This window comes from Mixophyes fleayi, chromosome 2 (assembly GCF_038048845.1).
Source record: "Mixophyes fleayi isolate aMixFle1 chromosome 2, aMixFle1.hap1, whole genome shotgun sequence".
Lineage (NCBI taxonomy): Eukaryota > Metazoa > Chordata > Amphibia > Anura > Limnodynastidae > Mixophyes > Mixophyes fleayi.
The window spans coordinates 11,081,302-11,106,180 of record NC_134403.1 but is presented as its reverse complement, the minus strand read 5'-3'; the positions used below and the strand labels follow the sequence as shown (position 1 = coordinate 11,106,180).

Below are 24,879 nucleotides of genomic sequence, written 5' to 3'. Positions count from 1 at the left end.
GCAGAATGTCTCTTGGATAATGAGTCCAAATAAGGGCTCTTTGATAAAGCACATCATCCTGGTGTTTACAGTAAGCAAAATAAAAAGAAAACCTTCCTTCCAGTCACACATGGAGGGAGGTTCAGTGATATTTTGGGGTTGCTGTTCTGCATCTGGCACTGGTTCTCTTGAACGTGTATATGGCATGGTGAGTCCAGATCTAAATCCCATACAATGATCTAAAAACTTCAGTTGGAAGACGTCACCTTCACATCTAGGAGAACTGGAGTAGTTTGCCAAAGAAGAGTGAACCAATCTGCCTGTAGAGAGGAGCAGGAACCTCATCCATGGTTACAGCAAGCGGACTAAATAAAGGCTGTGCTACCAAATATTAAGTCCAGGATGACAATCATTTTGTTGGTGCCATTACTTTTCATTTTCTGATTTAAAAAGGATATACAGTAAGACATCCAGGATCAAAACTAAAGGTTCTGTAATATTAACAAAGAATCGTGGAGACCACATATTGTTCTTACTTTCAACTTATGTTTAGAGGAAATTGTGAGTTACTTGAAAAAAGTGCCAGGGTGCCAATGCGTTCGGCCCACAACTGTACATTTCCTGGACTACACAGGACATAAATACTACTCATTTCCGAAATTTGAAGGGACATTTTTTTTTTAACTTTAGCTGCACTTTGTATTTGTCTAGTGGAAATATTAAACATGAAAATTAAGCAAATATCTGCATCAAAGTTTTGAAATTAAAAGCAGGAAGCTTACTTATATCAGGGTCTAACCGGAGTTGTACATAAATATTCCTATATATAGATCTATTCCCCCACAAGCAAACAATGGTCATTTCAGGGGCAGCATTCCATAAATCATACTTCTATGTATACACACGTATGAATTGATATAAATATATATATATATATATATATACATACATACATACATACATACAAGTTAATCCGTGCATGATACTCATGCATTCTAGTCAAATCAAGCTACTTAAGGTGTTAAAAAAGGTTCTTGTCATGCATTTGGGCCTAGCCCAGGCCTCCTCAGGGGAAGAGCGTTACTTCCCGATGCAAGCGCCCTTTTTTAACGTGGTTTTGTCCACATGTCACCACCTCATAATTTTTCTCCATCACCTCATCCTTCATCTTCATCGCCACATCCTTCATCAAGCTACTTAAGGTGTTAAAAACTCCCCACTGTTACCCCCGGCAACCACCAACCACTCCCAACTGTCACTTCTCCTTCAAGAAATATATGTCAGTGTATAACTCTGCCCAGCAGGTGGCGCTGCAGCTTGGTTTTTTTTTCACACACGCCACTAGGCATTTATATAGTAGATATATCTCCTGTCCTAATATAGCCTATACCTGTAATATCACCCTAAACATGCCACAGTACGCTCAGATCAGTGTTGCCAGGTCATTGGCTACACTAGCCAAACGGACGGGAAATATTCACTAATATGACATGTGAAATACATGTCTTTAGCCATCAGAACATAACTACCAAACATTCAATCCTCAGAAAGTCCTAAGATTTGATAAATCTAATTTAATAGGACAAATAAGAGATTCTTAGGAAGTGCACCCTTACTGTTCCATATCAAAAAAGGTGATTTTAGCTGGGTGCTGCTAATTAACTGCACATCATTATGTGATCATCGGGAATTACCACCACCTCTACGTAACAGCAAGAGATTTGGTAGTCTGGTTTGGAGGATCGAGGTTGTGTTACCAAAAGGTCGAGAAGAGACATCTGCAATGGTCTCAGAGAGGAAATTGTGGATGCTCATCAGGCTGGAAAGGGCTATAAAGCTCCAAACAGTCTGAAGTCCTTCATTCTACAATGAATAAGATTATCTACATGGAGAATATGGAAGACAGCTGTCAAACTGTTCAGCAACTTCACCCAAAGATCAGACTATGTGGTGCTCTTTATACCGGAGTAATCTGAAGGAAATCATGAGCCTATCTGTCTGACAACTGAAGATTGGCTGAAATTGGATCATACAACAGGACAATGACCACAAATACACCAGCAGATCTACAACTGAATCGCTGATAAAGACAAGAATCGAGGATTTGGAATAACCAAATCCAGACCTCAACCCCAGTGAGACACTTTGGTGGAACCTTTAAGAAAGCTGTGCATAATCCAATGTCCTCAAGCATCACGACAAAAGCAGAGCTAGAAGGAGAAGCCAACTCAAACACAACGTAAGAGGCAGATAAACTAATACAGAAAACAATTACGTAATTTTATAGCGGCTGTAGATGGTTCTACAAGATGCTAAATCACGGGGTGTGTATTTTCTCACACATGGCTTCATCATGGTGGCTTATTTTGCAAAAAGAAAAAGTAGAATTTGTTGCGTTATTTGTCATGAGATTAAATTTTTCAAAAGTTTAGGACTTTATGATTGTTAATTATATCCAGATATGTAAAGAAAAGATGTGCAAAAAGATGATTTATGTTCTCCGTTACATGACTGTATAAATATGCACAGTTGCACGATATTTAAATTTATAAAACGTTTTAAATCTAATTTTACTATTATCTTTTGCTTCCAGTGTGTGACCATGCAGACTATTTTGCCTGTACCTCCTTATATAGCTCTCCACTTCTTATGCTGGGCACTAGTGTCATATTTACACAATAAATAAATCTTTATTTAAACCTTCACCTCTCCGATCAGAGATCTGTTTCACCATTCAGCAGCCACAAATTATATTACAGAGCACAGAAAAAATAACGTGAATGGCCCATAAGCAGAAAGATGTTCTCTTTTACCTCCTGTTATTGGTGTTTGACGTGGGTTTGTATAGCAGCAGTAAACAGTCTGCAAAACGGTGTGATATGGTTTTATTTGCAGCGAGCTGTTCAATCCTGTCTTCCATACAGTGTGTATAATACAATGGTCCAATACTCAGGACCTTATAGTAGATCCACAAGTCCCAGCATCGCCCCTGAACCTTACTCACGCTGTCGCCTACCACTTCCTCATCTGATGTTACTCCTATTGCCCCAGCCAGGATAATCACACCGTCATCTTAATCCGTTTACATTTCATCCACGTTCCATGTACCACATGTCTACCCCGCGGAGCAGCTTACACTCACTGCAGAATATCTAAACTCCTCAGTTGCTGTACAATCCATGTGCTCTAGATCCTCTACCAAAAGTAACAGTGAATCATTTTATAAATCCCAATTGTGCTTTTTCACCTGCAGAGAGGTCTGAAACCGTGCACTAGTGAGGTGAACCAGGATACTAATTAACTTAAACCATCTATTCACATGAGCCCCAGCTGACAGTGCCCAGTCACTAGGGGCCTGATTCATCAAGGTACTCAAACTCATACGCATCTGCTAAATGGGACTTGAGCTACGTAAAACACCACATACGCAGCGCAAACAGAGCAGATACGGCACTCAAAGTCAACTCAATCTCAAACTCCAACGCAAATATAAGGGTTTGCGTTACTCAAAGTATGAAACATGAGTTTGCGTACCTTGATGAATCAGGCCCTAGATCTTGCTAACCCGTGCTATCCCATCCTGCTCACTTATACTTCAGTCAGCCAACCTACAATGTTATGCGGTACTCACACAAGCTCCAGCCCCCTTTAACCCTTGTCATCCCATTCTGTTCACTAAAGTGACCCTTCAGGCTGTTTAACTCCACCCTGTTCCCTCACCCTCCCATCTTAACCCCACATCTCTACACAGTCACCCTATATCATTCCAGCCTGCTCACTCACCCTCCATACACTGCTCACCCTCCCATCCTAACCCCACATTCTCTGCATAGTCACCCTCTATCATCCCAGCCTGCTCCCTCACCCTCCCATCCTAACCCCACATTCTCCGCAGTCACCCTCTATCATCCCAGCCTGCTCACTCACCCTCAATACACCGCTCACCCTCCCATCCTAACCCCATGTTCTCTAGTCACCCTCTATCATCCTAGCATGCTCACTCACTCTCCATACACTGCTCACCCTTCCATCCTAACCCACGTTCTCTACAGTCACCCTCCATACACTGCTCACCCTCCCATCCTAACCCCACGTTCTCTACATTCACCTTCTATCATACCAGCCTGCTCACTCACCCTCCATACACTGCTCACCCTCCCATCCTAACCCCACGTTCTCTACGTAGTCACTCTCCATACACTGCTTACCCTTCCATCCTAACCCACGTTCTCTACAGTCACCCTCCATACACTGCTCACCCTCCCATCCTAACCCCACGTTCTCTACATTCACCTTCTATCATACCAGCCTGCTCACTCACCCTCCATACACTGCTCACCCTCCCATCCTAACCCCACGTTCTCTACATTCACCCTCTATCATACCAGCATGCTCACTCACCCTCCATACACTGCTCACTCACCCATCCTAACCCCACGTTCTCTACGTAGTCACTCTCCATACATTGTACTGTCTCTCCCACGTCACTTACAGATTAGAGCGTCAGAACGGTGTAATATCAGCTTTTAGAAGAGCAATCAGCACCTTTCATTGATTCCGGTTGCTGGTGTTTCGTACTTGTGGCACAGCGAGAAATGGTAAATTACATTCATGATGTGAATTCATCAGACTGTGTATACAAAATAAAATATCATAAAAAAAATAAAATAATACAAATACAGAAAGAAAAACAAAGACACGATATGCAGACTCAAAAGGCAAAAACCCCAAAGATCGCCGAAACACGGCTCAATGAAAGGTTATGTGCCCCCTGCAGGGAATCTTACCAGGGGCTGAACATGCAACACCATATGCTGGAGCATAGGAGTGGGGGGTACTGGTGGTCTGTACGTGTAACACGTGCTAGGGAAGGCTCTATGTGTAACATTATGTGTTGGAGCAAGGAGGGGGGCGCTGCACGTGTAAGGTCATGTGCTGGAGCGTAAGGTTATGGCTCTATGTGTAAGGTCATGTGCTGGAGCGTAAGGTTAGGGCTCTATGTGTAAGGTCATGTGCTGGAGCGTAAGGTTAGGGCTCTATGTGTAAGGTCATGTGCTGGAGCGTAAGGTTAGGGCTTTATGTGTAAGGTCATATGATGGAGTATAAGGTTAGGGCTCTATGTGTAAGGTCATGTGCTGGAGCATAAGGTTAGGGCTCTATGTGTAAGGTCATGTGCTGGAGCGTAAGGTTAGGGCTCTATGTGTAAGGTCATGTGCTGGAGTATAAGGTTAGGGCTTTATGTGTAAGGTCATATGATGGAGTATAAGGTTAGGGCTCTATGTGTAAGGTCATGTGCTGGAGCATAAGGTTAGGGCTCTATGTGTAAGGTCATGTGCTGGAGTGTAAGGTTAGGGCTCTATGTGTAAGGTCATGTGCTGGAGCGTAAGGTTAGGGCTCTATGTGTAAGGTCATGTGATGGAGCATAAGGTTAGGGCTCTATGTGTAAGGTCATGTGCTGGAGTGTAAGGTTAGGGCTCTATGTGTAAGGTCATATGCTGGTTGTCTATACATGTAACATCGTGTGTTGGGGGTGGGGCTCTATGTGTAAAGTTATATGCTGGAGCGTAAATAAATCTACATAACCTGAAGTTGTGCTCAGTGGTAATTGGTTTTGAAGTATTTGGCACAAATGGGTGAACTTTGGAAGGTTTCTTAGTGGATATTAAGACACGATTATAAAAAAAAAAAGAACAAACAAACCCAAACCTGTAAAGTGTAAAGGAACTGGTATTAGAACCAAAGGGTAGTGCCGGACTAGCACTTTCTGAACAAAGTATAACCGATCTGCCTGGCCTCACCCTACTCTTGTGCGCGTCGCAGGAGGTATAAGCGCTGTGTTCCCGTCACACGACCGAAGGAATGTGCTATGAACATCATCTCTCGGTCTCGGTCATATATAACACTAGTGTTCTTGACACCACCTTTAGGGTGATTAAACTGCAGTCTCTTATGTGCGACTTGAAAGCACTAATACGTGGCAATGAAAAGACGTAGCGCTTTACACTCTACACTCACAAATTCGGAGTTGCCATTCATTACTACATATCAATGCTCTCTAAATTGCTGAAGTGGCATTATCCTTGAGCTTCTGGAAGGGTATGCACCCTGGGTGGTGGGAAAGGGGCAGCCGAAGCCTGGTGTGGGTGGGTGGGTGTGGGGGTGTGTGTGTGTGTGTGGGGGGGGGGGGGGGGGGGCAGTCATACCCTGGGGGACTTGCACAGCCCTGGAGGCTCCCTGCAGGGGGGTACAAGAAGAAATGTATGCTGGGAAAACCCTGTAACTGCTCCATGAGGAGACCCTGTTTACCCTTCAGGAAGTTACATTCAGGAGCTGTCAAGCACAGGCTCCTCATATATATACTTGTACAAGTGGCCACTGAGGCTCCCACCTTTGTGTGCGAGGCATGAACCAGCACACAGCAGGAGACACTGTAAGGTGTGTAGTGTGTAAAGCTATACAACTGGTGTATATATTACTGGCAAACATAGGTGATAATATACAAAATTAAAGACTCCAAATTCTTCCTTAAACGTGCCCACTACCTGCCAGGTTAGGGAATAGCTCAGAGCGTCAAAGTTCATCAGAAAGTGTAACCAATCAGTGCAAATTTCCAAGAACAGCTGTCTTTACCACTGCAGTCATGTGACCGCCATCCTTCCCGCTGCAGTCATGTGGCCGCCATCCTTCCCGCTGCAGTCATGTGGCCGCCATCCTTCCCGCTGCAGTCATGTGGCCGCCATCCTTCCCAGGGCCATACTCCGGGAGTGGTGGACATCCATAGTGGTGCAGCTGCTTGGTCTCATTTATTCCCATCAAAGTCATTAAGCCATGAAGCAAGAGGCCAATTCAATACCTCTGAGCCATCTTTACACAGAGAGCAGCCATAAATGAGGTCTTTCTGTAAGTGCCCACTTTGGCCTGTAAACATCGAGAAATTCCCAACAATTCCCTGCTGCAGATACACATTCAGCAGCCATCCTTCATAGAGTGTCTGGATCATTACAAAGATAAGAGCAGGTTCGCAGGGAGATAGAGAAAGCAATCAGAGATTCCGGGGTAGAACAGAAGAAAGCAGGGCAGCTTTACAAACTGTTGGGCGATAAAGGTCATTAGACCTTTGTCATTTGGCGGAACACAGAGGGGTATAGCAGTGTGTACACATTGCATCTGGCACGAGGACAAGAACTGGCACTGGCGGCTTAGGACAGACAAGGAGGAAACACCACTTCAGGACGGACTGGGCAGATCGCTGGCTAGACGTCATTGTGCCAGCGTAGTCTCCTGTCCCCAGAGGATCACTGGAGGTACCGGTAGACTTTGAAGCAATGGTTCCCAGAGTCAGCCACCACCACATGACCATCGGAGGTGAGCGCCAGGCCTTGTGGCCCATACAGAGGGTCGGCCATGGTGTTTATGTAGGATAAAAAGGAGCCGGAGCTGTCAAACACCTGGGATGATGAACATGATGGAGGATGGGAGGAGGAAGAGAAGAGACAGACATTAATGTGACCTCTTAGCACTTTACATAATCAGTCCCACCGGACACAACGTGTATGTACAACACAATCTCTGTCCTGGAACAGGATGTTTCTATGACGGATTCATGGATTACAGAATTGCAGTATATATGAAACGCCCACCACACCAATCGGCTGCCACCCTGGCTGCCCCCACCACTCTCCCTGATGCCCTTGCTAGGTCAAATAACCACTATTCCTTCTCCAACCTCACTAAAATCAGCATCTGACTCCCCCCTTCCAACATATCTGCTCTTTCTCCAATGTGGCCAAACTCAAACTAAACCCACCCCACCACATTCCACTCCTCACTACCTAAACTGGTATAAACAGATCCCCCAACTGCCCTTATTACAAGCAGCCTTTTCCCAGATATTACTCGGTCCGCACCTGAATCCGACTGTTGCCCCAGTCAGCCACAATAATGTTTCCATTCGAATCCACAGCAACTCCGGTGGGAGCGTTAAACTGGCCGTTCCCCTCCCCGTGGGAGCCAAACTTAAAGAGGAACTCTCCTTCCGCGCTGTAGACCTACAGGGATGGACAAGAAGACCGCGGCGGAGGTGAGACAGGTAAACATGACATTCACACACATGTAGTGTCAGCCATTCAACCTGACACACCTAAAACGCATGTCTGATTAGCAGGCTGCATGTACAGTATAATGAAGACATGCAGAGTGTGCATCTGATATGCTCACAATATGGAGGAATGGCGCTCCCTACTGGCTGTGTTAATAAACTACAGAGTCACAATGTAAAAACACTGATATTTATCAGAACGAGCACAAAGCAGCGGATGAAAAAGAACAATATATTAAAATAAAAAGTATGTTTATTTCACAGTATCTGTTTCTTGCCTTTACGTTTTTCAAGACATCAGTTTTAGACAAACCTATAAAAGTCAAATTTTTTCAGATCTGTCCTGAAAAGTTCATCAAATTAGTAGTTACGGCAGAAAAAATGGAGCAGAAAATAATACTGATTAAGACCTATTTTTACTGTGTAAAGTGCATGTAATTCTCTAACCATGGTGCAAAATATAAAGCAGTGATTAGCATTTTCTAACCATCTAATCTTCCTTTTATCTCAAAGTGTCATTAAATAGGAAAGTAATAATTATAAAGTACTTTTCAACCATAACATTACTTCGAATTAACACTTTATAACCACAATGTAATAGTGGTTAGAAAGGAAACATTTCAGTTTCAATTTCTATCAGTTTTTAAGACTGTTTTGGAGCAATCTGTAGCCATTGTTGCGACCTTGCCTGTGATTTGGAGTATAAATAGAAATAAAAGTGCTGTTAAGGATCATTTAAAGCTGAATTATAAGTAACCCCACCGTGCTGAGTTCTGGAATAAGGTAATGGGTTGTATAATGAGAATGGGAGTGGGTCTGTGCTTTTTTTCACCTTAAAAGGTAAGATGCATAAACTCATTAAACAATTAGGAACGATTCATCTTCAGAAGCAAACCCTTTGCATGCCGTACCTTGCGTGTAATAGCTCTGCGCATTCTCAGAAACTGACCTTACGCCAATGGATGCAGTTGCATGTAATTGATGTCTGAACGCAAAGTACACTTGCGCCTGCCTACGGCTTGAAGAGAGTAACGGGGGAGGGAAGAGACGAATGTACAGCAAGAGCATGTTCTGTCTAATGACATAGGACAAGTACTAAAAGACAAGGGATATCACCGCACTAGATAATTAAATAACCTCTTCCAAGAAGTATAATAAACCCGGGATAGATTACCCAGGGGGTGCACCCTACACTGGTTGTATAGTATACATAGAGAGAAAAAAAGCTGTGTGGGAGGGGCACTCCAATCAAAAAATAAAAAGATGAATTTTATTGATATGCATTAAAATAAGCTTATTATAGCCTGTCCTTTTGACAGCTAAGGCTTACCTTAAGCTCATTGCTGTCTATATGAGTGTGATTGGCTAGTCTCGGAGCCCTTGCAACATTGTTTGCATTTTATATTTCGTATCACTGTGTGTTATATGTTTGATTTTAATATTTCGCTCTCAGTTCTACCGTTTTAATGCATATCAATAAAATTCATCTTTTTATTTTTTGATTGGAGTGCCCCTCCCCCACGGCTTTTTTCTCTCTATGTATAGGACAAGTACTGTGTAGGAAAACCCATCGAGATCCACTTGGATGCGATTACCCGCGCACGTACGCTCAACTCCTATGTGCGTTTTAAGAACACGACTTGTGTGCAGGTTGCGTTCGAGGATGAATTAGACCCTGGGTGTGTAACCTGTGCTTGCTGGCTATTGTTAGTAACACCAGGTAGTGGTGGGCTCCTGAAAAACCCTAAATAGCAGACTGGGTCAGTTTAGTAAATGAATGAGTCACGTATACAAGCCGCTGGATGGACACCCTCTCCTTTTGCGCAACAAGAACTAAGACATTTAGATGGCTCCCCATGAAGGTCTATGTGGCGGGCGCCCAGCCACCTTCCAATGATTTACTCGTATGAAAACTTGTAATTTTTTCTTTCTACTCCTCTTTTAATATGTTTTGTGTGGAGAAACTGTGCATTTTAGAATTGTACAATTTACTGCTTTCCAACAACACATAACGTAATACAACACAGTTACGTTGTTTTATTGTATGTATTACAAATTAAAACAAATTTAATTTAAAATAAAATAAAAAAACAAAAAAAACATAAACACACCACCGTGATATACATCACATAGAGATTATGTTATGTACAGTAATATTGATTTGTCTCTGTGTATATAATCCTTCATACAATGGCTGTCTGTGGTCATAAAGGAGTTAGAGAGCACTCCCAATCTGAGTATATAATGATCACGTAATGCTGTCGGCTCATACTCATATGGTAATAAGTATTGCAGGCACTCCAATGTAGGCTGAGGGCACCCGGCCAGGCCAAGGTTAGAGGAGGGGACACGCGTCCCGGGCCGGCGGAGGAGAGGAGAGGGCACGCGGCCAGGGTGGGCGGAGGAGAGGAGGGGGCACGCGGCCAGGGTGGGCGGAGGAGAGGAGGGGGCACGCGGCCAGGGTGGGCGGAGGAGAGGAGGGGGCACGCGGCCAGGGTGGGCGGAGGAGAGGAGGGGGCACGCGGCCAGGGTGGGCGGAGGAGAGGAGGGGGCACGCGGCCAGGGTGGGCGGAGGAGAGGAGGGGGCACGCGGCCAGGGTGGGCGGAGGAGAGGAGGGGGCACGCGGCCAGGGTGGGCGGAGGAGAGGAGGGGGCACTATACTCTGTGAGGACAGAAGGGGTAACACAGAAGGATGAGGACATTTAGAGAACACAGCTGGGTGCCTTCGATCTCCCGTCACTGGAGGTGATTATCCACCAACGTGCATGAAGTCATTTTGGAAGCAATTCCCTTATTATTATATCTTCAACATTACGGGGCCCCGCTGGCAGTTTGTGAAAATACACGTAAGATCCGTATTACAAGCAGTAGAATGGAAGCCTCTGTCTCATTAGGTCCGGTGTCTCCTGTAAGGAAGCTATATCCTGTGCTGTTGAGTATAAAGAGCTTGATGACTGTTATACAGGTATAATCTACGCCCCACAACATACATCAGGCCTTACAAGGATAACACTCTATATAGAAATAGAAATAAGAGGGACTGGTTAGAGGCTACGCTAAAATACGCTGAGTTCACAGTCAGAACTCACAGCTTTATAAAAGAGATAACATTAGTATTGTATCCCTATTTTCCTTATGTTCTGACTCACAGGAAACGGTAGTAATGCTAGAATCGTCTGTATCTATCGGTATGGGATCATTTCCCCCCTCCTCAAACTGAAATGGGTGTAGTATAAGGAACAATGCACCTGCTACTACAAAATAAGATACGAGTTCACCTGAAAGTTCTGTGCCTGATAAACTCTGTATAAATATCGCGCTCTGAGGTCAGTTACAAGTTTTCCTCCATGTTAGCCGGTCACATGAGCTGATGCAGCGCGAGGGTTCATATTATCCAGAACTGCCAGAGGAAGAACGCGATCCCTCGGAGTTCTGGCCTTATGTAAGGAGCTTATTATCCCATAATAATTGTTGAGATGTCAGAGTTCACTGAATATATTTTGGGTAATGTATTTACTTCTGTAAATTATAATGGTATTGGAAGTGTAAAATCCAATTCCTTGTAATTCAAAGACGTTTTCCTAATGAAGTGATCAGAACTCACCATGTGTATAGGGTATTACACACAATAATGCAGACTGGGACGTGGTAGGTATACAGAGATGTATAGGGTACGATATATTATATATATAGTACAGACTGGGAAGCGGCATGAGTGACAATAGCTCACCTTTACAGAATGGTTGTGGAAATCAGTCACTATAATCTCATTCTTGTTGTTAACAGCCACAAAATGGGGGCCTAAAAAACACAGCATATCGTTAGTGTATATTCGTTATTACATGATAAAGACCAATACATGGATACCTTGATTAGACTAGCCTCGCCCAACCTAGGCTTCGCCCTCTGCCTAGCCTGGCACATCCTCACCCAGACCCCACCCACTGCCTAGCCTGGCACATCCTCACCCAGACCCCACCCACTACCTAGCCCGGCACATCCTCACCTAGACCCCACCCACTGCCTAGCCTGGCACATCCTCACCTAGACCCCACCCACTGCCTAGCTTGTCACATCCTCACCTAGACCCCACCAGCTACCTAGCCTGACACATCCTCAACTAGACCCCACCCACTGCCTAGCCTGGCACATCCTCACTCAGACCCCACCCACTACCTAGCCTGGCACATCCTCACCTAGACCCCACCCACTGCCTAGCTTGTCACATCCTTACCTAGACCCCACCCACTACATAGTGTGGCACATCCTCACCTAGACCCCACCCACTGCCTAGCCTGACACATCCTCACCTAGACCCCACCCACTGCCTAGCCTGGAACATCCTCACCCAGACCCCACCCACTGCCTAGCTTGTCCCATCCTCACTCAGAGCCCGCCAACGGCCTAACCTTATACTTCATCACCTAGACCTGACCACTTCGTAGCCCAGGCTAAACTCATACAGACCCCGCCCAATGCCTACTAACCTTACCTAGCCTCAACTAGATCCCACCCACTGCCTACTCTCACACATCCTCACCAAGACCCACCCACTGCCTAGCTCTGCCCACCCACATCCAGACCCCAACACTGCCTCGCCTGCACATCAACATCCAGATTCCACCCACTGCCAAGCCTAGTGCATTCTCACACAGACGCCTCCATTTCTAGATATTCATATACACATTCCTATTAGAATGTTCCTTGTACTGTTACTGAACAACTTCCTTTCATTCACCCCCACCAACTAATAATTACCATCCAAGCTTCCGGTTTGATGCTTGTCTCCTGGACCACGGCCTCCAAATCTCCCCACTAATTTTCCATTGGACTGGAAGATGAAGATGCAACAGGATTTGTTATCCACCACTATTAGATGTCCATTACGGTCTACTGCCACTCCCTTGGGACCCATAAGACGCCCAACACCCACTTTGTTCTAGAAGTACAGACAGAATAAGAGAGATTTAAAAAATATGGAATCTATGAATGAAAACGGCCGACAGGGGGACAGGAGGACAACCGGCCGACAGGGAGAAGAGGACAACCGGCCGACAGGGAGAAGAGGACAACCGGCCGACAGGGAGAAGAGGAGAACAAGGGAGAGGAGGAGAACCATCCGACAGGGAGAGGAGGAGAACAAGGAAGAGGAGGAGAACCATCCGACAGGGAGAGGAGGAGAACAAGGGGACAGGGAGAGCAGAAGTTACAGAAACTATGATTAGGACTTTCTCATACGAATGTTGATAAAAGTCACAAGTCAAACTCTGTGATCGATACCTACCTTAAACTTGCCCTCAGGAGAGAAGATGCTGACCCAACGATTGTCATAATCTGCAACAATGATGTCACCGTTCATGTCCACTGCCACACCAGTTGGACGCTGCAACTGTCCCGGCGATCTTCCTCGGACCCCAAAACGCAATTTAAACTGGCCCTCATTAGAGAAGACCTGCATCAGAAACGACAGCAGAAGAACAGCGAGAATCCTAAGAGAAGTGACGTGATGACACGTTGCGAGACTGACAGAAGACAGAATGACACAACATTACCTGTATACACTGGTTGTTACTGTCAGCCACCACAATCCGATTGTTACTGGAGGTGGAAATGCCCTGTAAGTTGGAGAATTCACCTTTCTCACGCCCACGGGATCCTAAAGGGTACAGCTGCCATGAGAAACAGGCTTCCTTCCCCACAAAGCCCACATTTCTCTCCTTCATATTGTAAGTTGCTGAAGAGAACAAATCCTATACGGCCCAGCCTCCGGTCTTCCTCAACCCTTGTATCACCCCACCGCCAGTTTACTCCAATCAACCCTCAAACCTTGTATAGTCTCCATTCTTCCCCCAATCCCAGTACCCAACAGCCCCCCCCCCATACAATCAGCATCCCCAATCTGTTATCATGCCATCTCCAGTCTCTCCCAATCTCTGTACCCACTGCCTCCATTATATCCCTAATCCCTATATTGCAACCTAGATTCTCCCCAAACTCTGTACCACAGCCTAGATTCTCCCCCAGAACTACAACCTACAGTCATCGCCAATACCTTTGCTGCAACCAAGTTTTTAGCCCAGCCCCTACTATACAAACTACAACAGACCTTTTTCCAATCACAATAGGTCTTCCAACCTCTGTACTACAAAACTGATAGCCTTCTACTTTTCCCTCTTCTTCTTCTAACCCTATTCTTAGTTGTTACAGTAAATTCCCATGTACCGTTCTGCTCCTTCACTCACCAACTCTGAGGATCATCTCATCTTCTATTGGGTTTTCCTTCTTCTTGTTGGTGCTGTACATACTTGATGGCCTCCTTACAGCCTTTTGCCGTATATGACCACCACTAGGGGACTTCACCCTGCGCTTCACATCCTCGGGTGAGGCTGGTACATCTCCAGGCTTTATTGCTCTCACCCTGTATGGGCTCCCACGTAGAGGTTGGCCATACAGGCGCAGAGAGAGGTGATGTTCTCCGTCATGACGTGGCGTGTAGAGCACCTCGTAAGTCCCATTCTTATTGTCAGTCACTTCCCCATCCAGTGTCGCCCCATCTGGACTTGTCAGTTGAGCCTTTAGGTTGGCATTGCCACTTTTGACCAATTCTCCATCTTTGTCTTTAGTGGTAACAGTGACAGAAGTTTGGTGTCCCACCAGGGCCTGGCGCAGGCCCTCCCCTGTAGCAACGGAAGCATGGGCCACAGCACTAGTGGTAAGAAGAGCTCCCAAGTTCTGCAGAGATCGACGGAGCCCCTCCGTCTCTACTCGAAATTCTAGCTGTGGGTTCTGCTGAGGGTGCAAATGGAAGTCCCGGGAACCCAACTCATTCAGTCGTTCACTCATCTGCTTCCTCACCAAGAGGACTTCGGTCTCTGAGCCATGACCAAGAGCTTGCTCGGTGAAACGCACACTGCTCTCCATGTTATCTAGGCCTTGCCTCAAAGACGAGAGCTGAGCTTGTAGAACCTGAAGACGAAGAGCCAAAAGGTTCAGCATTGCATTTATAATGTATTTACTATTAAATTACTGGACTTCGAAGAAATAAGCTATTTGTTCAAACATATTTGTAGTACAGAATAGCTTTATTGAAAGAGGATCTTGTAGGAACCCAACTGGTATGGTTTGAGATTAGATAGATATATAGACATAATTTATTTTTGTGGAGAGAGTGTGCGACATTTACCTCCAGCTCGCTGGGCAGACAGTGACCTACCTCCTGATCCCTGGGCAGACAGTGACCTACCTCCTGCTCCCTGGGCAGACAGTGACCTACCTCCTGCTTGCTGGCAGAGATGCCCTCCAGATCCTGTAGCAGCGAGTTCTTCCTGTGCTGCAGCGCCCTTTCCAATTCCTCAAAGGCAGAGCAAATCTCGCTCACTGCCGCATTTTTCCGTTCACTCAGCTGCCGACTGATCTCACTCACAAGGTCAATGGCCGAGGTCAGCTGGGGGATTCTGGGAAAAGGGGTAGACATCTTAATTTTTTTTTTTTTTTTTTTTTTTATGTCCTCCTGCTTTATCCCTTTGCCTTCCTTGTGTGATTTTCACTAATGCTTTCTATCGAACAAGCAGAGTTGTTTATATCCATTGCCCTTGGATATGACTCATCCAAGCTCTGTGCATTGAGTACAACTGTATTCACAAAGCAGTTTTGGTAAACAAAATAAATCTCTTGACTAATATTGTGTACGCTAGGGAATAACCAGATTATTTATACAGACTAGGGATCATAATACCAGGTCTAGAGCAGTTTAATCACCCAAGAGGCAGATTTGTAAAATAGTTACAAACAATAAACATCTATAAAGCATAGTCAATTTGCCATAAGAGGGGAACAATTCCTTCCTGACCCCATACCGCTAATCAGACAATTCTGGATTTGCCCCCTGTAATGTATTATAGCACTGTATATAGTCTTTCTTCCTGAAGGAGTGTATTCCATAGTGTCACTGCTCTTACTGTAGAGAACCCTTTCTGTGGCCAAATATGAAATCTCTATCCTCTGAGCAGAGGATATCCGCATTCGTATGGGCCATTAATATATTTGTACACAGTAATGATATCTTTGGGTTCTTCAGAGTAAATAAGTCTAGCTCCTTTCCTTCTTTATGTATATATTCCACACAATACAATGCATAAAACAGATCTCGGTAGAATACGCTTCTCTGCCTTAAGGCTTATACAGAATGAAGGGGACATCCTGTCCCATAACAATATAGCGATTATACCATACCTGCCCTTGATGCTGTCCAGCTGGACGCGCAGTGACGCTTTATGTTGCTCTAGTACGTCTTTCAGGGGCACAGTACAATGTTCCCGGTGCTCTCCCTCTGTGCACTCTACACACATGGCCGTCTCACAGGGACCACAATAATATTCCATGGTCTGTTGGGAGATATGGGGATACAGAGTTATGGGGTGGCTACTAGTCTAGATTACAGGTGTGGCAGGGTTTTACTAACCTTTCCCTGGTGGTTAGGGCAGGATAAAGGCGTGGCAGGTGTATGGCCTTCACTCGGGAGGACGTTCTGTTCTTGTCGCCCACTCTCAGGGCTCCTCTGTAGAACCTCCATCAGGTTTGTGATGAAGAAGTTATTCTGGAGAGCAGAGACCCCTCGCTCCGGAAGGATGGAGGTCTGACGGCAGACGGGGCAGGAAAGTGTCAGGCTTTGAGGGGGGATATAGCTCTGCAGACACCTGTAGACAGAAGTATATGAAGACCATGACACGTGGTACAGAAAGCAGAAAATAGCCAGCGAAAATCTTATTCATCCACACCCCCCAACCTCATCTTCAGCTGGAAAGCTGAGCGTGTTAGCCCACAGTAGGCCAACCAAGTTGAATGTCCGCCCTTGTTCCTGTGGTTTAACCAAAAGGGTGGAGGTCATCAATGCGTTCACTAAGGGTCGGGACATTTTTATCGTGAGCTAGACATATGTCCTCTGAGCTCTTCACAAGCTTCAGAACTTTTGACATATAAAAGTCTCTCATCCCTACCATCTATTTTAAACGCAGCTGCTTGGCTGATATTCCTCACAAAACGTTTTTCAACTGCTGGTCCGCCAGTCCCTACATTGGCTCCCTATATTTTACCGAAATTAATTATAAAATACTTACTACTAACATACAAGGCCATCAACACAACTGCACCAACATACCCCTTGCTTGTCTCAAAATATCTCCCAACCAGACCCCTCATCTCTGCACCTCTCATCCACACTCATCACCTTGTGACTTTTTTCTGTGTGGAATTCCTTCCCTCGTACAACAATAATTTCCTTTAGCCTCCCTGAAATCTCACCTCGTCTGACAGCTTATCAAATTCCTGAACCAACCTCTTACGACTATTCTACCCAAATACACCCTGCCCCTATACACAGTTCTCACAAACTGTAGATGTATTCTCTTTCTTTAACCAAAGAACCCTCTGACCCCCTGACCAACATTACTGTATCACATATCCCCAACTAAGGACTTCTAGCCGATAGCTAGCCAACACTAAACTAACTTCCAACACCAGATTTATGTCACGAAGTAACAGCATTGCATCGTCAGGTCTGACCAAAACCTTAAAGAACACTTAAGGTGCGAATTAGAAAGTAACAGGAATACAGAGAGAAGCCGGAGGTAATGTTTAGGTATCATTGTACTCGTACATCGCTCACCTCTCGCAGAAAGTGTGCAGACATGGGAGGACTTTGGGAACGTGGTACCGTTCCAAGCAGATGCTGCAGACGAGGAACTGCTTGTCAATCTGACGCACCACCGGGCTCGCCATGACCATACCAAGGAGTCACCAAATTAATACCTTAAAGGAAAAAAACATACAACAGAAAGCTGAAAGAGCTGCAAAGGAATAAAGCTAATAGCTGAGGGGTGAGGACTATACAAGACAGGAAAATAGACTATGCCAGGAGGGAGGGAGAGACAGAAAGACACACTGTAGGTTGGGCGAGAGGGACAGAGAGATACCACTTGGAATAGACAGAGAGAGGCCGCCAGGGGACAGGGGGAGGGAGGGAGAGCGGGAGGAAGGGGTCAGAGGGAGGGACTGAGGGACAGACAGACACCCTGTAGGTTGGGCAAGAGGGATGGAGAGATACCACTTGAGATAGACAGAGGGAGAGAGGCCAGACAGAGGAAAGGGTGACCTGGGTCCAGAGGGGTCAGAAAGAAAGAGGGGATGCTTGGAAGTTACAGACAGAGAGGGGAAGGAAAGGCAGAAGGACAGGTAGAGGGAGGGGACGGACTGATGCAGTGAGGGGAGGCCGGCAGGGGACACACTGATGCGGGGAGGGGAGGCCGGCAGGGGACACACTGATGCGGGGAGGGGAGGCCGGCAGGGGACACACTGATGCGGGGAGGGGAGGCCGGCAGGGGACACACTGATGCGGGGAGGGGAGGCCGGCAGGGGACACACTGATGCGGGGAGGGGAGGCCGGCAGGGGACACACTGATGCGGGGAGGGGAGGCCGGCAGGGGACACACTGATGCGGGGAGGGGAGGCCGGCAGGGGACACACTGATGCGGGGAGGGGAGGCCGGCAGGGGACACACTGATGCGGGGAGGGGAGGCCGGCAGGGGACACACTGATGCGGGGAGGGGAGGCCGGCAGGGGACACACTGATGCGGGGAGGGGAGGCCGGCAGGGGACACACTGATGCGGGGAGGGGAGGCCGACAGGGGATAGACTGATGAATGGAGGGGAGGCCGGCAGAGGATAGACTGATACAGGGAGGGGAGGCCGGCAGGGGACACACTGATGCAGGGAGGGGAGGCCGGCAGGGAACACATTGATGCAGGGAGGGGAGGCCGGCAGGGAACACATTGATGCGGAGAGGCCGGCAGGGGACACACTGATGCGGGGAGGGGAGGCCGGCAGGGGATAGACTGATGCGGGGAGGGGAGGCCGGCAGGGGATAGACTGATGCGGGGAGGGGAGGCCGGCAGGGGATAGACTGATACGGGGAGGGGAGGCCGGGAGGGGACACACTGATGCGGGGAGGGGAGGTCGGGAGGGGACACACTGATGCGGGGAGGGGAGGCCGGCAGGGGATAGACTGATGAATGGAGGGGAGGCCGGCAGGGGATAGACTGATACAGGGAGGGGAGGCCGGCAGGGGACACACTGACGCAGGGAGGGGAGGCCGGCAGGGGACACACTGACGCAGGGAGGGGAGGCCGGCAGGGAACACACTGATGCGGAGAGGCCGGCAGGGGACACACTGATGCGGGGAGGCCGGCAGGGGACACACTGATGCGGGGAGGCCGGCAGGGGACACACTGATGCGGGGAGGCCGGCAGGGGATAGACTGATGCAGGGAGGGGAGGCCGGCAGGGGACACACTGATGCGGGGAGGGGAGGCCGGCAGGGGATAGACTGATGCAGGGAGGGGAGGCCGGCAGGGGACACACTGATGCGGGGAGGGGAGGCCGGCAGGGGACACACTGATGCGGGGAGGGGAGGCCGGCAGGGGACACACTGATGCGGGGAGGGGAGGCCGGCAGGGGACACACTGATGCGGGGAGGGGAGGCCGGCAGGGGACACACTGATGCGGGGAGGGGAGGCCGGCAGGGGACACACTGATGCAGGGAGGGGAGGCCGGCAGGGAACACACTGATGCAGGGAGGGGAGGCCGGCAGGGGACACACTGATGTGGGGAGGGGAGGCCGGCAGGGGATAGACTGATGAATGGAGGGGAGGCCGGCAGGGGATAGACTGATACAGGGAGTGGAGGCCGGCAGGGGACACACTGATGCGGGGAGGGGAGGTCGGGAGGGGACACACTGATGCGGGGAGGCCGGCAGGGGATAGACTGATGCAGGGAGGGGAGGGGAGGCCGGCAGGGGATAGACTGATGCAGGGAGGGGAGGGGAGGCCGGCAGGGGATAGACTGATGCAGGGAGGGGAGGCCGGCAGGGGACACACTGATGCAGGGAGGGGAGGCCGGCAGGGGATAGACTGATGCGGGGAGGGGAGGCCGGCAGGGGATAGACTGATGAAGGGAGGGGAGGTCGGGAGGGGACACACTGATGCGGGGAGGGGAGGCCGGCAGGGGACACACTGATGCGGGGAGGGGAGGCCGGCAGGGGACACACTGATGCGGGGAGGGGAGGCCGGCAGGGGACACACTGATGCGGGGAGGCCGGCAGGGGACACACTGATGCGGGGAGGGGAGGCCGGCAGGGGATAGACTGATGAATGGAGGGGAGGCCGGCAGGGGATAGACTGATACGGGGAGTGGAGGCCGGCAGGGGACACACTGATGCGGGGAGGGGAGGTCGGGAGGGGACACACTGATGCGGGGAGGGGAGGCCGGCAGGGGACACACTGATGCGGGGAGGGGAGGCCGGCAGGGGACACACTGATGCGGGGAGGGGAGGCCGGCAGGGGACACACTGATGCGGGGAGGGGAGGCCGGCAGGGGACACACTGATGCGGGGAGGGGAGGTCGGGAGGGGACACACTGATGCGGGGAGGGGAGGCCGGCAGGGGATAGACTGATGAATGGAGGGGAGGCCGGCAGGGGATAGACTGATACAGGGAGGGGAGGCCGGCAGGGGACACACTGACGCAGGGAGGGGAGGCCGGCAGGGGACACACTGACGCAGGGAGGGGAGGCCGGCAGGGAACACACTGATGCGGAGAGGCCGGCAGGGGACACACTGATGCGGGGAGGCCGGCAGGGGACACACTGATGCGGGGAGGCCGGCAGGGGACACACTGATGCGGGGAGGCCGGCAGGGGATAGACTGATGCAGGGAGGGGAGGCCGGCAGGGGACACACTGATGCGGGGAGGGGAGGCCGGCAGGGGATAGACTGATGCAGGGAGGGGAGGCCGGCAGGGGACACACTGATGCGGGGAGGGGAGGCCGGCAGGGGACACACTGATGCGGGGAGGGGAGGCCGGCAGGGGACACACTGATGCGGGGAGGGGAGGCCGGCAGGGGACACACTGATGCGGGGAGGGGAGGCCGGCAGGGGACACACTGATGCGGGGAGGGGAGGCCGGCAGGGGACACACTGATGCAGGGAGGGGAGGCCGGCAGGGAACACACTGATGCGGAGAGGCCGGCAGGGGACACACTGATGTGGGGAGGGGAGGCCGGCAGGGGATAGACTGATGAATGGAGGGGAGGCCGGCAGGGGATAGACTGATACAGGGAGTGGAGGCCGGCAGGGGACACACTGATGCGGGGAGGGGAGGTCGGGAGGGGACACACTGATGCGGGGAGGCCGGCAGGGGATAGACTGATGCAGGGAGGGGAGGGGAGGCCGGCAGGGGATAGACTGATGCAGGGAGGGGAGGGGAGGCCGGCAGGGGATAGACTGATGCAGGGAGGGGAGGCCGGCAGGGGACACACTGATGCAGGGAGGGGAGGCCGGCAGGGGATAGACTGATGCGGGGAGGGGAGGCCGGCAGGGGATAGACTGATGAAGGGAGGGGAGGTCGGGAGGGGACACACTGATGCGGGGAGGGGAGGCCGGCAGGGGACACACTGATGCGGGGAGGGGAGGCCGGCAGGGGACACACTGATGCGGGGAGGGGAGGCCGGCAGGGGACACACTGATGCGGGGAGGGGAGGCCGGCAGGGGACACACTGATGCGGGGAGGGGAGGCCGGCAGGGGACACACTGATGCGGAGAGGCCGGCAGGGGACACACTGATGCGGGGAGGGGAGGCCGGCAGGGGATAGACTGATGAATGGAGGGGAGGCCGGCAGGGGATAGACTGATACAGGGAGTGGAGGCCGGCAGGGGACACACTGATGCGGGGAGGGGAGGTCGGGAGGGGACACACTGATGCGGGGAGGGGAGGCCGGCAGGGGACACACTGATGCGGGGAGGGGAGGCCGGCAGGGGACACACTGATGCGGGGAGGGGAGGCCGGCAGGGGACACACTGATGCGGGGAGGGGAGGCCGGCAGGGGACACACTGATACGGGGAGGGGAGGCCGGCAGGGGACACACTGATGAATGGAGGGGAGGCCGGCAGGGGATAGACTGATGCAGGGAGGGGAGGCCGGCAGGGGACACACTGATGCGGGGAGGGGAGGCCGGCAGGGGACACACTGATGCGGGGAGGGGAGGCCGGCAGGGGACACACTGATGCGGGGAGGGGAGGCCGGCAGGGGACACACTGATGCGGGGAGGGGAGGCCGGCAGGGGACACACTGATGCGGGGAGGGGAGGCCGGCAGGGGACACACTGATGCGGGGAGGGGAGGCCGGCAGGGGACACACTGATACGGGGAGGGGAGGCCGGCAGGGGACACACTGATACAGGGAGGGGAGGCCGGCAGGGGACACACTGATGCGGGGAGGGGAGGCCGGCAGGGGACACACTGATGCAGGGAGGGGAGGCCGGCAGGGGACACACTGATGCGGGGAGGGGAGGCCGGCAGGGGACACACTGATGCGGGGAGGGGAGGCCGGCAGGGGACACACTGATGCGGGGAGGGGAGGCCGGCAGGGGACACACTGATGCGGGGAGGGGAGGCCGGCAGGGGACACACTGATGCGGGGAGGGGAGGCCGGCAGGGGACACACTGATGCGGGGAGGGGAGGCCGGCAGGGGACACACTGATGCAGGGAGGGGAGGCCGGCAGGGAACACACTGATGCGGAGAGGCCGGCAGGGGACACACTGATGTGGGGAGGGGAGGCCGGCAGGGGATAGACTGATGAATGGAGGGGAGGCCGGCAGGGGATAGACTGATACAGGGAGTGGAGGCCGGCAGGGGACACACTGATGCGGGGAGGGGAGGTCGGGAGGGGACACACTGATGCGGGGAGGCCGGCAGGGGATAGACTGATGCAGGGAGGGGAGGGGAGGCCGGCAGGGGATAGACTGATGCAGGGAGGGGAGGGGAGGCCGGCAGGGGATAGACTGATGCAGGGAGGGGAGGCCGGCAGGGGACACACTGATGCAGGGAGGGGAGGCCGGCAGGGGATAGACTGATGCGGGGAGGGGAGGCCGGCAGGGGATAGACTGATGAAGGGAGGGGAGGTCGGGAGGGGACACACTGATGCGGGGAGGGGAGGCCGGCAGGGGACACACTGATGCGGGGAGGGGAGGCCGGCAGGGGACACACTGATGCGGGGAGGGGAGGCCGGCAGGGGACACACTGATGCGGGGAGGGGAGGCCGGCAGGGGACACACTGATGCGGGGAGGGGAGGCCGGCAGGGGACACACTGATGCGGAGAGGCCGGCAGGGGACACACTGATGCGGGGAGGGGAGGCCGGCAGGGGATAGACTGATGAATGGAGGGGAGGCCGGCAGGGGATAGACTGATACAGGGAGTGGAGGCCGGCAGGGGACACACTGATGCGGGGAGGGGAGGTCGGGAGGGGACACACTGATGCGGGGAGGGGAGGCCGGCAGGGGACACACTGATGCGGGGAGGGGAGGCCGGCAGGGGACACACTGATGCGGGGAGGGGAGGCCGGCAGGGGACACACTGATGCGGGGAGGGGAGGCCGGCAGGGGACACACTGATACGGGGAGGGGAGGCCGGCAGGGGACACACTGATGAATGGAGGGGAGGCCGGCAGGGGATAGACTGATGCAGGGAGGGGAGGCCGGCAGGGGACACACTGATGCGGGGAGGGGAGGCCGGCAGGGGACACACTGATGCGGGGAGGGGAGGCCGGCAGGGGACACACTGATGCGGGGAGGGGAGGCCGGCAGGGGACACACTGATGCGGGGAGGGGAGGCCGGCAGGGGACACACTGATGCGGGGAGGGGAGGCCGGCAGGGGACACACTGATGCGGGGAGGGGAGGCCGGCAGGGGACACACTGATACGGGGAGGGGAGGCCGGCAGGGGACACACTGATACAGGGAGGGGAGGCCGGCAGGGGACACACTGATGCGGGGAGGGGAGGCCGGCAGGGGACACACTGATACAGGGAGGGGAGGCCGGCAGGGGACACACTGATGCGGGGAGGGGAGGCCGGCAGGGGACACACTGATGCGGGGAGGGGAGGCCGGCAGGGGATAGACTGATGCAGGGAGGGGAGGCCGGCAGGGGACACACTGATGCGGGGAGGGGAGGCCGGCAGGGGACACACTGATGCGGGGAGGGGAGGCCGGCAGGGGATAGACTGATGCAGGGAGGGGAGGCCGGCAGGGGATAGACTGATGCAGGGAGGGGAGGCCGGCAGGGGATAGACTGATGCAGGGAGGGGAGGCCGGCAGGGGACACACTGATGCGGGGAGGGGAGGCCGGCAGGGGATAGACTGATACAGGGAGGGGAGGCCGGCAGGGGATAGACTGATGCGGGGAGGGGAGGCCGGCAGGGGACAGACTGATGAGGGAAGGTCGGGAGGGGACACACTGATGGAGGATGATGCCGGGACAGAGCAGACAGGGGGAGTGAGGTGCGGGTCGCGCCGGGCGGGGGCCACTCACTGTCAGGCTGTCTGTATCTGTCTCCCGGAGGCCGCAGCTTCCTTCTCTCCGGCTGCCATTGTACAGGGAACAGCTGAGTGTGGGGACGTCACCGGACCCCGCCCCATCTGTGACGTCATAGTAACGAATACAGTATATAAGGTGTGTGTGTGTGGTACAGTATATAACATAGTGAGGGTGTCAGTGTGTGGTACAGTATATAACATAGTCAGGGTGTGTGTGTGTGTGGTACGGTACGTGACACAGTGAGGGTGTGTGCGTGGTACGGTATATAACACAGTCAGGGTGTGTGTGTGGTACGGTATGTGACACAGTCAGGGTGTCAGTGTGTGGTACAGTATATAACATAGTGAGGGTGTGTGTGTGGTACGGTATGTGACACAG

The 24,879-nt window shown here is 51.7% G+C and overlaps 1 protein-coding gene across 1 annotated transcript; it reads right to left on the bottom strand.

Moving 5' to 3' along the window:
• Positions 1–5,460: 5,460 nt before the first annotated feature.
• TRIM3 (tripartite motif containing 3) lies at positions 5,461–24,591 on the bottom strand. The gene is made up of 12 exons (XM_075198461.1): positions 24,496–24,591; positions 17,743–17,885; positions 16,540–16,774; positions 16,311–16,462; positions 15,352–15,532; positions 14,321–15,044; positions 13,631–13,734; positions 13,363–13,530; positions 12,837–13,017; positions 11,809–11,879; positions 7,887–8,027; positions 5,461–7,427 (listed from the first exon to the last, which is right to left on the bottom strand). Exons 2-12 carry the CDS (start codon positions 17,859–17,861, stop codon positions 7,275–7,277), a joined length of 2,229 nt encoding a protein of 742 aa, XP_075054562.1. The 5' UTR covers positions 17,862–17,885; positions 24,496–24,591; the 3' UTR covers positions 5,461–7,274.
• Positions 24,592–24,879: the final 288 nt, after the last annotated feature.

Excerpts from the sequence above, each read along its gene's own strand:
- TRIM3 (XM_075198461.1), bottom strand. The coding sequence starts at position 17,861 with ATGGTCATGGCGAGCCCGGTGGTGCGTCAGATTGACAAGCAGTTCCTC. Across the intron at positions 13,018-13,362 it reads CTCCTGAGGGCAAGTTTAAG|AACAAAGTGGGTGTTGGGCG; the intron begins GTAGGTATCGAT and ends CTGTACTTCTAG. Across the intron at positions 8,028-11,808 it reads TCCACAACCATTCTGTAAAG|GTCTACAGCGCGGAAGGAGA; the intron begins GTGAGCTATTGT and ends CCATCCCTGTAG.